The 18,268-nt window shown below is 38.8% G+C and overlaps 1 protein-coding gene across 1 annotated transcript in view; it reads right to left on the reverse strand.

Moving 5' to 3' along the window:
• LOC131927900 (uncharacterized) overlaps positions 1 to 18,268 on the reverse strand; it is a 42,705-nt gene that overhangs the window by 1,568 nt on the left and 22,869 nt on the right. Inside the window, exons 16-26 of the mRNA XM_059283771.1 lie at positions 12,565 to 12,689; positions 12,177 to 12,306; positions 9,953 to 10,086; positions 9,293 to 9,421; positions 8,557 to 8,727; positions 7,712 to 7,892; positions 6,543 to 6,649; positions 5,778 to 5,912; positions 4,990 to 5,121; positions 1,429 to 1,611; positions 405 to 504 (exon numbers count right to left, since the gene is read on the reverse strand). Coding sequence (XP_059139754.1) covers positions 405 to 504; positions 1,429 to 1,611; positions 4,990 to 5,121; positions 5,778 to 5,912; positions 6,543 to 6,649; positions 7,712 to 7,892; positions 8,557 to 8,727; positions 9,293 to 9,421; positions 9,953 to 10,086; positions 12,177 to 12,306; positions 12,565 to 12,689 — 1,527 coding nt within the window. The remainder of the gene's footprint in view (positions 1 to 404; positions 505 to 1,428; positions 1,612 to 4,989; positions 5,122 to 5,777; positions 5,913 to 6,542; positions 6,650 to 7,711; positions 7,893 to 8,556; positions 8,728 to 9,292; positions 9,422 to 9,952; positions 10,087 to 12,176; positions 12,307 to 12,564; positions 12,690 to 18,268) is intronic.

Consider the following 18,268-nt stretch of genomic DNA (forward strand, 5'->3'; position numbering starts at 1 on the left):
AAGTCAAGTCTGTAGCTTCATTTATGCTCCCGAGATTTGAATTGGGTTTAATTAATTAGTCGTTGCTGAGTCTACCCAGCCTGTTGACCTCGCTATCTCATCATTGGCATGAGGTCAGAGATATAGATTAACTCTACTCAGAATTGCGTTATACATACTTTAATCTAAAAATCTACTTGACACCTGTATTGCGCGTTCAGAAGTCTTAACTTGTTGGATATACAAAAGCGGATATATTTTTAACGTAAAAATTGCAATTTAAGACAGAGATAATTTTTTTTAAAGTTTAAGTTAAAGCCAGGTTTTGGGCCATTTTATACTATTAATGTAACAATACTAACCGAAACAAGAGGTTCGGCTTGCTTTACTGGCAAGTCTGACATAAGTGGCCAGATACAACTCACCTGTATCCGTCATAGTCTAGTAGAAAGGCCAGGTTTTCTGGGAGTGTCTCCCTACGTTCTCTCACTTTCTCCAGCTTGATGTCAGCAGGGCGAGGGGTCGCTGTGGGTCACATTTTATACACATAATCAAATTGGCATAAGGCATTTTAATAATACAAGTATAACCAGAGGCGTAGCGAGGGGGGGGGGTGCGGAACGCACCGGATGACACCATTTAGGGGGTGACACCAACGCAAAAAAATAGCAAAATATAGAGAGAAAAACTTGAGGGGGGGTGCAAATCGAAAGTCTGAGGCATGGTGCAAAACGAAAGTTTGAGGGGGGCGGGTTGCAAATCGATTATTTGTCCACGGGAAGGGTCGCTGCGGGTGACACCCGACATCGCTACGCCACTGAGTATAACAACTAATTATAAATATCAATTTTATTATGGATGAAAGCATAAATAGGTTATATTTCTACATATTTCAAAACACAAAATATATAGTTATATGGGATGGCGAGGTCTGTTGGGTTTAAGTCCGGTTCTAGGGCTCGAGTTATTAAAGTATCCTTGAGTCCACCCAGCTCTAATGGGTACCTAATTCACGTTACGCAAAGTAAAGGCGATTGGGCAAAGTGCTGTACCCACGAGCCACTCATACGTCGAGATCACACAAAAAACACATTATCTCTACCTGATCCACTCATGGTTCGCCATCCCGAAAGGATAAATGTACTTTAACTTTCCTATATCGACATACAATTATATATCTACTATACGGTAATTTACATTACATGCACGTCTTTAATCACAACCACAGATGGCCGTTATAAAGATTAACGTTTTAATATACGTCTGTCTATGTTCCAAAATGGTTCCATATGGCTTTATAGTTTTACACACCATGGGATAATTATGCATAGGAAATCCAAGCGGAACTTCTGGGCGGTAGGAATAGAAAATAGCCAGATAGCCCTATCACAGTTGATGGACTAAACAGACAATAATGGACGCCATTAATAAATGTTGGCGTTGTGTTACCTGAACACACTGGCTCTGAGCCTAGCAGTTTACCGGAAGTCGAACACGCCCTCCGCAGGTCACCGCCCACGTGATACAAATGATCCCGACAGGTGAAGGTCATGACCTGACCAGGGTAGATAACTGTGGCCTGAGATGTCCGGGTATAAGTTGTCCCCACAGGATCAGAGCATTGGTTGCCTCCTACAGATTGATGCGATACATTAATCTTTCAAACTTACATAAGTCCCGAGTTCGAATCCCCTGGGAGATGGGATGCAATAGCTTAGAACAACCAACCATCTAAAAGAGGAAATATCAAATCAAATAACCGCTACACTATAATTTGTTTTTTACTTTAGTTTGTTTTTGACTGAAGCAAATCCATAAAGAAAAGAAAGGCTGAAATCGTAGTCAACGGCCTATATGGCGCTTAACATGATGAAAAAAAATAATTTCCAACATTCCAAATTATCAACCAAGAATAAGATTAGATTTTTGTACAAGAAATAGTATCAATATCATATGAGAACAATATATATAGGCCTTTAAGACATATAGAAAATACTTTTTGCATGCGATGTTCCCCTAACTATTGATTTAGCTATATCCTTAACCACATCCGATAATCTAAATTTAGCAATAACCTTAAAATTGATCACGACATTACAAAAAATAAAAAATTTTTAATTTATCTTACCTGGGCAGTGACCTCATGACCTTGTCACACATCTTACCTAGGCAGTGACCTCATGACCTTGTGACACATCTTACCTGGGCAGTGACCTCATGACCTTGTGACACATCTTACCTGGGCAGTGACCATATGATCTTGAGATCTTACCTGTGCAGTGACCACATGACCTTGTGACACAACTTACCTGGGCAGTGACCACATGACCTTGTGACACATCTTACCTGGGCAGTGACCACATGACCTTGTGACATCTTACCTGGGCAGTGACCACATGACCTTGTGACACAACTTACCTGGGCAGTGACCACATGACCTTGTGACACATCTTACCTGGGCAGTGACCTCATGACCTTGTGACACATCTTACCTGAGCAGTGACCACATGACTTTGACACATCTTACCTGGGCAGTGACCACATGACCTTGTGACATATCTTACCTGGGCAGTGACCTCATGACCTTACACACATCTTACCTGGGCAGTGACCACATGACCTTGTGACACATCTTACCTGGGCAGTGACCACATGACCTTGTGACACATTTTACCTGGGCAGTGACCATATGACCTTGAGATCTTACCTGTGCAGTGACCACATGACCTTGTGACACAACTTACCTGGGCAGTGACCACATGACCTTGTGACACATCTTACCTGGGCAGTGACCACATGACCGTGTGACACATCTTACCTGGGCAGTGACCACATGACCTTGTGACACATTTTACCTGGGCAGTGACCACATGACCTTGTGACACATCTTACCTGAGCAGTGACCACATGACCTTGACACATCTTACCTGGGCAGTGACCACATGACCTTGTGACACATCTTACCTGGGCAGTGACCACATGACCTTGTGACACATCTTACCTGGGCAGTGACCACATGACCTTGTGACACATTTTACCTGGGCAGTGACCATATGACCTTGAGATCTTACCTGTGCAGTGACCACATGACCTTGTGACACAACTTACCTGGGCAGTGACCACATGACCTTGTGACACATCTTACCTGGGCAGTGACCACATGACCGTGTGACACATCTTACCTGGGCAGTGACCACATGACCTTGTGACACATTTTACCTGGGCAGTGACCACATGACCTTGTGACACATCTTACCTGAGCAGTGACCACATGACCTTGACACATCTTACCTGGGCAGTGACCACATGACCTTGTGACACATCTTACCTGGGCAGTGACCACATGACCTTGTGACACATCTTACCTGGGCAGTGACCACATGACCTTGTGACACATTTTACCTGGGCAGTGACCATATGACCTTGAGATCTTACCTGTGCAGTGACCACATGACCTTGTGACACAACTTACCTGGGCAGTGACCACATGACCTTGTGACACATCTTACCTGGGCAGTGACCACATGACCGTGTGACACATCTTACCTGGGCAGTGACCACATGACCTTGACATCTTACCTGGGCAGTGACCACATGACCTTGACACATCTTACCTGGGCAGTGACCACATGACCTTGTGACACATCTTACCTGGGCAGTGACCACATGACCTTGACACATCTTACCTGGGCAGTGACCACATGACCTTGTGACACATCTTACCTGGGCAGTGACCACATGACCTTGACACATCTTACCTGGGCAGTGACCACATGACCTTGACACATCTTACCTGGGCAGTGACCACATGACCGTGTGACACATCTTACCTGGGCAGTGACCACATGACCTTGACACATCTTACCTGGGCAGTGACCACATGACCTTGACACATCTTACCTGGGCAGTGACCACATGACCGTGTGACACATCTTACCTGGGCAGTGACCACATGACCTTGTGATACATCTTACCTGGGCAGTGACCACATGACCGTGTGACACATCTTACCTGGGCAGTGACCACATGACCTTGTGACACATCTTACCTGGGCAGTGACCTCATGACCGTGTGACACATCTTACCTGGACAGTGACCACATGACCGTGTGACACATCTTACCTGGGCAGTGACCACATGACCTTGTGACACATCTTACCTGTGCAGTAACCACATGACCTTGTGACACATCTTACCTGGGCAGTGACCACATGACCTTGTGACACATCTTACCTGGGCAGTGACCACATGACCTTGACACATCTTACCTGGGCAGTGACCACATGACCTTGACATCTTACCTGGGCAGTGACCATTTGACCTTGACATCTTACCTGGGCAGTGACCACATGACCTTGACACATCTTACCTGGGCAGTGACCACATGACCTTGTGACACATCTTACCTGGGCAGTGACCACATGACCTTGACACATCTTACCTGGGCAGTGACCACATGACCTTGACACATCTTACCTGGGCAGTGACCACATGACCTTGACATCTTACCTGGGCAGTGACCACATGACCTTGACACATCTTACCTGGGCAGTGACCACATGACCTTGTGACACATCTTACCTGGGCAGTGACCACATGACCTTGACACATCTTACCTGGGCAGTGGCCACATGACCTTGACACATCTTACCTGGGCAGTGACCACATGACCTTGTGATACATCTTACCTGGGCAGTGACCACATGACCTTGTGATACATCTTACCTGGGCAGTGACAACATGACCTTGACACATCTTACCTGGCAGTGACCACGTGACCTTGTGACACATCTTACCTGGGCAGTGACCACATGACCTTGACACATCTTACCTGGGCAGTGACAACATGACCTTGACACATCTTACCTGGCAGTGACCACGTGACCTTGTGACACATCTTACCTGGGCAGTGACAACATGACCTTGACACATCTTACCTGGCAGTGACCACGTGACCTTGTGACACATCTTACCTGGGCAGTGACCTAATGACCTTGTCACACATCTTACCTGGGCAGTGACCACATGACCTCTTGCAGTACATCTCACCAGACTTGGAAGACCTGGGGTCAGTACAGAACTCTGGGAATGACATCAGGACGTTCTGGCAATTTGGGATTTTATCGTTGCAGGTAGCGGACACTGAGAGAAAAATAAGTCCATTTCGCTTTTGTCAACATGTCTTTTCAGAAGTAATTAGAACTTAACCCCCACCCCCACCAAATCACCTCTTTAATACTCCACCTACACTAACCCCCGGAGAATTTCCACCCCTCCCTCACCATTTTCCACCCCTCCCACGCACCAAGCTTCCAAGAGTTACTTCCCCTTTACCTGTTATTTCCCCATCGCCTCAAAACATACATACACGCAGAGGCGTAGCGAGGGGGGGGGGGGCGGGGGTGCGGACTGCACCGGGTGACACCATTTAGGGGGTGACCCCCACGCAAAAAATAGCAAAATATATTCAGAAAAATTTGAGGGGGGGGGGGGGATGCAAATCGTAAGTTTGAGGGGGGGGTGCAAATCGAAAATTAAAAGTTTGTCCCCGGGAAGGGGAGACACCATTAAGTGCCGCACCGGGTGACACCCGACCTCGCTGCGCCACTGCATACACGACCTTACATATAAGAGTTGTCAACCTGACCCATGGACGGTGATGTTTTTTGTCTAATCAGCCCCTTCCCTTTCACCTCGTGTCCAAATTTACAAAAAAATATACACATGTTGAATGCTGTTTTTGTCTCTTTACTCCCCCCCCCCCACCCTCACTAATTAATTACCTGCCCCCTACTCACACGAATTATCCACCTGACACATGTATGAAGCTGTTTTCGTCCCCCCACAGTCCATGGTCCGCCACGCCCCTTGGTCGTTATGAGCTTCATATTCAGCGATCAGCTTGATACAGTTGTACGACATACTAGTGGTATCTGTCAACACGAATATTTAAATACAATTTTAATACTGCTAAATCTCTTGAAACACGAATTTAAAAAAAACAATTTTTATCAAGCGCACAAAATAATTTTCAAACGAGTTTTTTTCCCCTTTAAAACGTTGTATTAACTGTACGCAATGTCAAACAATATACAATGTCAAAGGTTTTTTATTAAATTGTTTTCTTTTTAGGTTTTGAAAATAAAATATAATTTCTGTATTGATTTAGCTTAATGTTTAAGTTATATTTTCTTTTACAAAAAAAATCTTAAATATCACAATTTAGTATCGTAAACAACATTTTAAATGTTACTCTAAAATCTTTAGAAAACTCAAAAGTTGCAAGCCGTAAATACATAACATATAAGGCTAATTTATCATCAAAATAAAACATTACAGTATAATACAGAACATAATAGCGATCATGTTCAACCATTGAATTGTTAGATCTTTACGCATTCATTAACTCTAGATAGTGTTATAATACGGTCATACGTATTTCACATACATATATAAATGTGTGCTCTGCTGTCTTAAATATTAAATTCATTTTAACTAATGTGTTGTTTTCATTCAATTGCATTGCTTTCAAAACGTTTTTGAATTATGTTATCAGGACTTACCAACTGTTCTTGACCAATTAAAGTAGGTCATTAGGTCACCAGAGTTGAGCAACCATTTCCCATGGTCCGATTGTAGCTCACCGCTAATCCAGTTACCATGGTGATAACTGTTTGTTTGAAAAACCATCAAGCAAGATTAGCGTAAAGCTGTTTTATTTGTGGAACAGATAATTTAATTAACATTAATAATTAAAATGGTGTTGGCAAAATAATATTTGTTTTAAATTATAAACATTGATTTATTGTTTTATTTATTTTATAAATTGGTATTTAGTCATCAAATTAACTTCCTGATTCACGGGCGGCTGTCAATAACTTGCAATGACTGAGTGGCTTGGAATCACGTGTTCTGTTTAATTAACGATTCGTCAGCACCAAAAAGCTTCTCACATAAAACCTGCATTTGTGACTTATCCTATCCCAGCTTCTGTTTGTATTACCCACTGATCTAACCTACTAATTTCATAGCTTCTGTTTGTATTGCCAAATAACTTACTCATATCCCAGCTTCTGTTTGTATTGCCAAATAACTTACTCATATCCCAGCGTTTGTTTGTATTACCCAATGACTTACTCATATTCCAACTTCTGTTTGTATTACTCACTGACTTACTCATATCCCAGTTTCTGTTTGTATTACCCACTGACTTACTCATATCCCAACTTCTGTTTGTATTACCCACTGACTTACCCATATCCCAGCTTCTGTTTGTATTACCGACTGACTTACTCATATCCCAGATTCTGTTTGTATTACTCACTGACTTACTCATATCCCAGTTTCTGTTTGTATTATCCACTGATGTGACTTACTCATATCCCAGCTTCTGTTTGTATTGCCTAATGACTTACTCATATCCCAGCTTCTGTTTGTATTGCCTAATGACTTACTCATATCCCAGCTTCTGTTTGTATTACCCACTGACTTACTCATATCCCAGTTTCTGTTTGTATTACCCACTGATGTGACTTACTCATATCCCAGCTTCTGTTTGTATTGCCTAATGACTTACTCATATCCCAGCTTCTGTTTGTATTGCCTAATGACTTACTCATATCCCAGCTTCTGTTTGTATTGTCCACTGACTTACTCATATCCCAGTTTCTGTTTTTATTACCCACTGACTTACTCATATACCATCTTCTGTTTGTATTACCCACTGACTTACTCATATCCCAGCTTCTGTTTGTATTGCCGAACCATGACCTGGTCTGCCAGTTTCCTGATCTCGAACAACGTCCCCGTGACGTCATATGACTTACAGTTGACGTCAGCTTGTTGTCTAGTGACCCACGGTGTAAAAAACTGAAAACATCGGTCTTCGTATGACGTCCAACTTGCCGGACAGCCTGTGGTCGTTCAAGGGCTCATTAGCTGCTAATTTTAATTAATATGTTGTCAAAGAACTAAAGACGTAGAAAGAACATCAGATTATTGTATTGATTTTTTAAAGAGATAGCAGTCAATTTAACATTTTTGAATGTTGCCATTGCATTTAGGTGACTATTTTTCTCTAATATATTAAAGTTATAGTAAAGAATCCACTTTAGACTTAGTGATTACATAATCATCTTAAGACCCAGTGATCCATTGGGAATATGAAGTAAAGTTCATATTTTTCTTGACATTGGAATATGAAGAGAAAGTGTGGTCAGCATTTTGACCAGGCCCCTTTATATTCTTTAACATGAGCATGATACCCATCTTAGCTGGATGGCCTCAGTGATGTTCTACCGACGCGACCCGGATTCGAAATCGGGTGAGCAACATAGCGCTCTACCGTTTAGGCCATGTCCTCCCATTTGTAACTATTTAGTAGACTTGAATTTGCTATTATCAGTAAAGGTGAATCTGTTAAGAACGGCTCAAATTTACCTTACTACCACTTATTGTAATTGTTTTACTATATATATTTGGAATCCAGCCTAATAGTTATTTTAACAACTAGAAATGCGTTATGTTGTTAAAATACCATATTGGGTAGAAAAACAAAACGTAGAAAAAAAATTGTACCGTTACAAGTGAAAGCATGACCCGACCATCCAGTTTTGGTACATCGGATTGTGTTGACAAAAGAACCGGAAGTTGTACAAGTGACGTTGATGACCTCCCCTTCCTTGTACACACTCTTCAATCCTCCAGCGGCGTACACATCAGATGGTAGGCTGGGTGGGCTGCATGTGGCTGTAAAAAAATGTCATAAGATGGTAGGCTTGTTGGGCTGGGTGGGCTTTTCATACCAGCCAGCTTAGCTTAGTTTCCTTTTGGTACTTGAACGCAAGGTGAATTTTAAATATTTCTGGTAATGAAGGGCGGTTATAAACTGATCTACTTGATGTCTTCTACTCCTCAAGGTAAAACATAAAATAATTGACCTCGTTAAGTTTGATTACACAAAGTATCGCACGACTTCTGTGAAAAACATATACCTTTTGAACTTTGCAAATAGTGTTAATTATTATTTAAAATAACCTACGTTGTAATAGAAAAATGTGTTAATGAAGTTGAGCTTATTAAAATTGTGAAGTAAAATTTATCAAAAATTGAAACATAAATATAATGTTTTATAGATTTTATTTATAAAGCTAAAAATTCTAAATAAAAATATCAAAAAATTATTTTCTCATATTGCATGAATCACTTGCAAGTTATAAATAAGTACTCACTAACAGTAGTGCCAAAACACTGCTATTAAACTGTGGTTTATTTTCTTATAGAGCTTATGTTACACCTATTATAGGACTTCTACCTGGTGTGTATGTTTGCTGTGAGAAGCCACAAGTCTGAAAACAAGCGAACCGTTCCACGGCAGTGTTACAGAAGTCTGGGACTGTTGTTTTTAGTGTGGAGCACGTCTTGAGCACGTCAGTTGTAGACTCTGTTTATGATTTTAAATGGTTGGTTATTACTTCAGCAATTATTTCAGTGTTACAGAAATTTACAAAAATATGTTTGGGGGGTAAAATCTCAGGTTAGTAGCTTAATTTCAAAGGGGGGGGGGCACTTTCCCTCTCCCTGAGCAAAATAAACAAATATGTAATGTTTATACTTTCTACACTGTCACCCCCCCCCTTACTTAGCCGATCTCCTCGAAATTTTAACAGCTCTCCAGAAGTTTTTCAAGTGATCCCCCTCCATACCCCCACCCTCACAGAAAAAACATGTTTGATCGAAACCCTGACTTAACATTAATATGTGCGGTGCATTTGTGAATACTTATGTCAATTGTAATATTTATTTTGGTAGAATATAATAAGGGAGGGGGAGATAAGCCTACTATTAAATTCTTGCATTCTTTATTGAGACAAAAAAATATTTAAAAGTACATGATTTCTATTCAGTGAAGTGTAAAAATATTTCCAGGTAAAAAGATTAATGTATATAATTTTATCTGTACGAAAATGCTTACGTATATTGCAGACGTCACAGTACCGTCTATGACAAACGCTGCCCCTGACAAAAGTATAACACCAAGGCTGAAGGAGAGACCCGCCGGGATTTCTACAGCTACTTCCGCTTTCTAACAGGGAAATACCGTTTAATCTGAAAATTGTTTATTATTATTAACACGTTTTTAAAACGTTTTTCTTAACTCAGCTTCGCGTTTGTTTGTTTGGATGTTTGTTGTTAAAATTGACATCGAAAATTAGCCCACTTCTGATTGCTCTACAGACCTGAAATTTGGCATGCATGCTACTTTCGCCTAACAATTTCAGATGCAATCATAAAAACTAGCAATTAGTGACCGTAATTAGCTTAATTTAATTACGCCCCAAGGACCATAAAATTGAGGACATGATTTCTAAAGATACCGACAAGACTTGAAGCCTATTGACACAGTTACTTCGGCCCCAATCGATGTGAGCGCGCTGGCCGTGATCGTATAGTGGTTAGTACTTCGCGTTGTGGCCGCGACAACCCAGGTTCGAATCCTGGTCGCTCAAGATTTTTAGTCCGTGTATTTATAAACATTTTTTTAAAAACCACGTTTTTCATGTGTAGCAACGGACTAAAAAGGAGAACGGACACGGTAACACATTGTTAACGGTGACACGGTTGGTACGCTGGGCATGCTAAAATACACATAAACACGTTTTTCCTTAACTCAGCTTCGCGTTTATTTGTTTGTTTATGGGAGATTTGATCACGTGATTCGTGAGTAGAAATTACACCCTTTCTCTGTTTAAAGCGTATCGGTCGCTCAAGATTTTTTTAGTCCGTGTATTTAAAAACACTTAGTCAAGTCATACTTAATCAAGTGATTAGATAAAGTAGAAAATAAACTATATAAAAAACTTTTTAAAAACCACGTTTTTCATGTGTAGCAACGGACTAAAAAGGAGAAAATAAAATACTTAAAAAAAACTTTTTAAAAAACCACGTTTTTCTTGTGGACTAAAAAGTAGAAAATAACTATTTACATACATTTGATGACAAAAAACGTGGGTCGGGCAGATGGGTCGGGAAATTTGATGGTGAACGTACCCACGTTTTTTGTCATCAAATGTATGTAAATAGTTATTTTCTACTTTTTAGTCCACAAGAAAAACGTGGTTTTTTAAAAAGTTTTTTTTAAGTATTTTATTCTTAACTCAGCTTCGCGTTTGTTTGTTTGTTTGGATGTTTGTTGTTAAAATTGACATCGAAAATTAGCCCACTTCTGATTGCTCTAGAGATCTGAAATTTGGCATGTAGGCTACTTTCGGCTTACAATTTCAGATGCAATCATAAAAACTAGCAATTAGAGACCGTAATTAGCTTAATTTAATTACGCCCCAAGGATCATAAAATTGAGGACATGACTTCTAAAGATACCGACAAGACTGGAGGCCTATTGACAAATTTACTTCTGCCCCAATCGATGTGAGCGCGCTGGCCGTGATCGTATAGCGGTTAGTACTTCGCGTTGTGGCCGCGACAACCCAGGTTCGAATCCTGGTCGCTCAAGATTTTTAGTCCGTGTATTTATAAACACTTAGTCAAGTCATACTTAATCAAGTCATTAGATAAAGTAGAAAATAAACTATATCATAAACTTTTTTAAAAACCACGTTTTTCATGTGTAGCAACGGACTAAAAAGGAGAAAATAAAATACTTAAAAAAAACTTTAAAAAAAACCACGTTTTTCTTGTGGACTAAAAAGTAGAAAATAAATTTTCATACATTTGATGACAAAAAACGTGGGTCGGGCAGATGGGTCGGGAAATTTGATGGTGAACGTACCCACGTTTTTTGTCATTAAATGTATGAAAATTTATTTTCTACTTTTTAGTCCACAAGAAAAACGTGGTTTTTTAAAAAGTTTTTTTAAGTATTTTATTTTTTGTGTTGTGTTGTTTTGGTTCTATAAGAGAGCATGTTTGTGTGTTGCGGCCCAATGTGTCTTGGGCACAAAAAGAAAATGATAATGTTTGTGTGCTGGGTAAATAGACAGATAGACCTACATACTGTTCTGATGATCTATGAATTTCGTGGCTGTATATCATCGTTATATAGTTAGGTTGTGCGAACATAAAGGAATTAACATTTGCTTAATGGCATACAATCCAATCAAGTATAAATGTCATAGGCATCAGAAAAGTCGTTTAACAGTTTTGAAACATTAGCGATATGAATGATATTTTAGATTTACCCATCAAAGGGGAAGTCATCACAAGATGTGGCTTTCTCCCAAGGGACGCAAGGCTCAAAAGTTTCTGTAACAGATTTCTCACCGTAGTAGTCTGCCCCTTTTGACGCCACATCGTAACACATCTCCTCGTCTGCAATGTGAAATACATTTAAGACAGAAATAGAAAATATTCTCGTTACAAATCAATTTTTAATAGGTCTAATTTTAAATTTTATAAATTTAAATCATTCACGTATTACCAATTACCAATCATTTTATCTATTGTATTATCAACAAATTAACAAAGTATAATACCACTTCACATATTACAATAATTAATATACAAATACTAATATACATATCTAACAGGTAAAAAATAACATTTTCTTAATATAAAAAGCCCATTTACCTAATACAATATCAACCGTGAAATTCACTCCCTTGTTGCTGGTTCTCTCCCATGATGCCCAGTACTGTAGGGACATGTAGTTGCCCTCACTCACCAGCTGATAAGGTCGGTCGTCACTGACGATCCTGTTTGTGGTGTAAAGATAGATTCGTTTAATTTTACGCTAGCGAAGATAATATTTAGACCAGGGGTGTTTAACCTGGGTTCGATCGAATCGATGGAGTTCGGCGAGTCAGTCTTAAGGATTCGGCAGAGATAAAGACAAACTATTGGATTTTTTCAATGCGGACGATAGAACTACGGGTAGGCCTATTATCTTTGGGTTATTGCTTACACAAAGTGTACCCCGTAGAATACGATTATCTTTGCTATGTTAGTATTAGCAGGAAAGGAAACTGCAGGCCCCTTACTGTCAGCTGATCTAAAAAAAATTCCAAAAAGGCACCTTATACTGATGCACACATTTTTACAAGCTTTTATTTAACTCACTTCCTCTGTTGACAATCTGCCGTCAGTCGTCAGTCTGTCTAGATCGAAACACCCGAGCGAAATTGCAGGCACTTCTAACTGACAGTTACGGTTTGTAGTTGGTGTGTCAAGACATGAAGACAATGCATCGTGACATTCAATTTGACTTAATTGGTTGCCTAACTTATTTTTTTATGAATTAATTAAAATTTGGACTGAATTAGTAGGCAGTTCTATCCATTACATAAAAGCTTGTTATTAAAACGTTTTTATGAAAAAAATTTTTAGATGAATGGTGTTAAAAACTCAATGCAAATATATGTGGGAAGGGGGGGGGGGGGTGGTAATAGGGAGGAAGCTGAATAAATGTACAGGAAAATAAACATTCTCACACATCTTCAAGAACGTTAGTATGGGTCAAGACTATCGGCACGGATATATGTAATTAACTAACATATACTTTAATATATCGTGTAAATTTAGTTAAAACAATATAAAAACACTGTGGAAAAGAGTATAATTGCCTCCAACTATAGTTGTTTATTTTACACAGGATCATAACCGGTCAAACTGAGTGAATCATAGTAAAGATGTGCATTAGCAATAAAGTAATCAAACCCATACATTTCAGTTATGTTAAAAAACATTCTTTAATGAACACAAATAGCTGTAGCTAATAAAAAGGATTAATAACTTTCAATGCAAATTCAATAATTAAGGAACTTGTTTTTATTAACCATGTATGATCTACTCTGTCGAACGCTTTCTGTTGGTCGATGCTAAGAATCGCTAGTTGTGTGTCTTTCTGCGTGCTATAATGTATGATGTCTCTGATTAAGTGCGTGTGGTTGTGTATGTTTCTACCTGGTATGCTATACTGCTGATCGGGGTGTATAATTTAGATATGAAGGGTTCGAGTTTCTTAACTAAAGTTTTTGTCAATATTTTATCATCACTGTTAAGTAAAGATATAGGTCTGTAATTTATAATTTTTGTCCTGTCCGTATCATTTTTGGGAATGAGTGTTATATATGCCCTGTTAAAATTTTTTTTTTTTATTTTATGTTTTTTTTTTTTTTGTTTTTTTTTTAAATACTTTTATTTGCAATTAAAACAAGTACATCAACATCAAATTTTTTAACATAATTTTGAACACCAAATGAAAACGAAAGGTTTTGCAAATGTACATAATGAATATTTACATGATGTCATGTATTTGATTATAAAAACAAATTGCAAAGGATGACAGTAAAAGGGGTGAAGGTCAAATGAAAGTGTCAGAAGTCTGGGTGGGGAGAGGAAAGGAAATTTTTCAGAGAGGGTCAATGGGACAGTGAAGCATTTTCTATGTAGGGAAACAACTTAAGTTGACTAGTTGAAAGGGTTTTGTAGTGGTCGCATTGAGTTTTCAAAAGGTTGCAGTGTGAAAGATGAGGGGAAAGAGACAAGATTTAGAACTTTAAATAAGTTCTGGATATTGATGTTGCGGTGGGTGGTGAGGTCGTTGGAACAGTTAAAGGGATTGTGGGGTTATCATGTCTGAGGGTAAAGTGGATAGAGGGGGAGAGAGGAGGGGGTAGATTTTTTTTATTTTTTTTATTTTTATTAATTCAATTGTTTTAAACATTTACTGTAGACAATGAACTGACCTATTGTTCCAAGTAAAACGAAAATCTAACGATTTTATATAATATGCTCATTTACAAACTTTGTTTATTGTGTATGGTTTTAGCATTTATAAAAAAAATATAAATAATTCTGATCGTATGCAGCATATGTTTTATAAAAACGAATAACAATAAAATATGTTAAATAATAAAAAAAATTATTGATCTCGTTCATTTTGACAGACAATCAATCGTGTATGTCTTTACATATCTATATTAAGAGAATGATTATTTCCCTTACTTTAATTCTCTTGTCTTATAAATATCCTACTGTGTTAGATGTTTTTTTTACAAGGTTTACAAAACAGATTGTGTTGCGTGAATTGTTCTTTGTTGTAGTGTATATATATATATATATACTAGCTGCATCCCGTGCTCCGCCACGGTAAATCTTTTTGAAATATACCAACTTTGGAACAGAACAAAACAAACAAAAACACAACACAAACACAAACACAAACAAAACACAACCACAACACAACCACATTACAACCACAACACAATCACAACACAACCACAACACAACCACAACACAACCACAACACAACCACAACACAACCACAACACAACCACAACACAACCACAACACAACCACAACACAACCACAACACAACCACAACACAACCACAACACAACCACAACCACAACCACAACACACGGTAAATCTTTTTTAAATGTACCAAGTTGGGAACAGAACAAAACTAAATACAACACAAACGAACGCAAAGAAAAAACAAAAACGAAAAAACAAACACAACACTCAACATAAACTCAATTTAAATGTAATCATAAAAGCATATTGCTCACAGTCTATCCCGTAGCGCCAAATCGCGCCCTTTCCGAGCGCCGGCGGAAAATTTCGATTTACACCCTCCCACCTCCCTCAAACTTTCGATTTCCACCCTCCCCCCCCCCCCCCCCCTCTTGCTACGCCTCTGTTATAAAACCCCTAGCTTTTCCGCAAATAAATTAAAGGCAGTATTTAGAATATCCGTGTTTTACCGACCATATTGCACTTTATAAATTCATGCATTTTTTTCAGTACTTTTAAAAATTTACAATAAAGTTTCATGACTAAAACCATTGCGCACCTAATGAACGTGATGACTTAATATAGTAATGGAGAATAGTTGATTAAAAATTATAATTAGTAAACAGTACATTCAGTGAATAAAATAAATAAAAGATAGCCTTTTATCAATCAATGCTAATAATAATTTTCCAACAATAATGTACTCTTACACGTCTGCATAATTTGCATTCACATTTTGCTAATTATATTATTCCAACAATTATTCCGTCTTGCAGATTTTGCATTCACATTTTTAGCGTGAGTTCAATTTATCTTTGAATTACCTCCATTGGCAAAATTACTAAGCAGTTTAATTAGATTTTTCTACCGTACTGTTATTATGTTATTAATATGTATCCACTTTTTCTGGGAATATTAACGAAAACGATATTTGACATTGATCATTTTAATATGTTTTAGCAATGTGCGTGTATTTAATATTCTCTTTACGTTATGCAAAATTGTACAAACAGTGGAAATTATAAAATAGCTCTATGCCGTTGTATAAACAAACCCTACTCTATTACTTATAATAAGACACTGCGGTGCACTGAAAAGCACAGCGTGGTGCGTAGTTTACTTTTATGGTTTCAAAATCTATAGCGATGACAGAAGGAAGGACTGACGCACGCTCAGCCCGCTTATATTATAGACTAGCTGCATCCCGTGCTCCGCCACGGTAAATCTTTTTTAAATGTACCAACTTGGGAACAGAACAAAACTAAACACAACACAAACGAACGCAAAAAAAACAACGAAAAAACAAACACAACACTCATAACATAAACACAATTTAAATGCAATCATAAAGGCAAATTGCTCACAGTTTAGCCCGTAGCGCCAAATCGCGCCCTTTCCGGTGATTTGCAACCCCCTCAAACTTTCGATTTGCACCCCTTCCACCCCCCGCCCTAAAACTTTCGATTTCCACCCCCCCCCCCCTCGCAAATTTTTTCCAACCCACTTTGGCGCCCCTTAAGGTCGGCACCCGGGGACATATGCCCCCCCCCCCCCTCCCTCGCTACGCCTCTCCTATAAAACCCGAAAGATAGAATAATAATTAGAAAACAGTATAAATAATAGGCAGTATTTAAAATACCGTGTTTTACCTACACTATTTCACTTTATCCATTCACGCATTTTTTTCCAGTACTTTAAATTTTAAAAATTTACAAAAGAGTTTCATAACAAACCATTGCACACCTAATGAACGTGATGACGCGTCTATAATAGTGCTGAATAGTTGATTAAAAATTATAAGTAATAAACGGTAGGGCCTACATTCAGTGAATAAAATAAATAAAAGATTGCCTTTTATCAATCCATGCTAATTATAATTTTCTAACAATATTTTCCTCTTACACATCCGAATAATTTGCATTCACATTTTGCTAATTATATTATTGCAACACTAATTCCTTCTATGACGAACGTATATTTGCATTTACATTTTTTATTAGTGTGAGTTTAATGTATTTTTAAATTACCTCCTTTGTCAAAATTAGAAAAGAGTTAAATTAATTTGATTTTTCTACCGTACTGTTATTATCTTATTAAAATGTATCCACTTTTTCTGGGAACCTTAACGAAAATGATATTTGAAATTAATCTTTTTAATACGTTTTAGCAGTTTGCGTGTATTTAATATTTTCTTGACGTTATGCGAAAGAGTAAAAACCGTGGCAATTATAAAATAGCTCTATGCCGCTATATAAACAAACCCTACTCTAATACTTATAATAAGACACTGCGGTGCACTGAAAAGCACAGCATGGTGCGAATGTTTACTTTTATGGTTCCAAAATCTATAGCGATGACGGAAGGAATGACTGACACACTACCAGCAGCGTTATATTATAGATATATATAGGGTGCCTTTTTCTAAACTCGCCGCTCCCCCTAAAGGGTCGTCCATAAAAGACGTCACACTCGAAGGGGGTCGGGGGTGGGGGGGGGGGTCGGTAATTTTGTGATGATGTGTGATGAGGGAGAGGGGGGGGGGTTCAGATGGTGCGACGTCTGGCGTTTTTGTGACGACGTGTAACGGAGGGGAGGGGGGAGGTAAAAATCGTCAAAAAAAGCGTGACGTCATTTATGGATCACCCCTAACCCAAAAACGTGTATACGCCTAGGCTGTACGGGTCCTAGCAGTGTTAAACACGTGATCTAGAATTTACCTGTAGGGGTCTCATCTATGTTGACACGTCACCTAGAACTTACCTGTATTGGTCTCATCTATGTTGACACGTCACCTAGAACTTACCTGTAGGGGTCTCATCTATGTTGACACGTCACCTAGAACTTACCTGTATGGGTCTCATCTATGTTGACACGTCACCTAGAACTTACCTGTATGGGTCTCATCTATGTTGACACGTCACCTAGAACTTACCTGTACGGTCCCATCTATATTTACAGATGACCTAGAAATTACCTGTACGGTCCCATCTATGTTGACACGTCACCTAGAACTTACCTGTACGGTCCCATCTATATT

This window comes from Physella acuta, unplaced genomic scaffold, assembly GCF_028476545.2.
Source record: "Physella acuta isolate Inbredline_101_S28 unplaced genomic scaffold, ASM2847654v3 ptg001445l, whole genome shotgun sequence".
Classification (NCBI taxonomy): Eukaryota; Metazoa; Mollusca; class Gastropoda; family Physidae; genus Physella; species Physella acuta.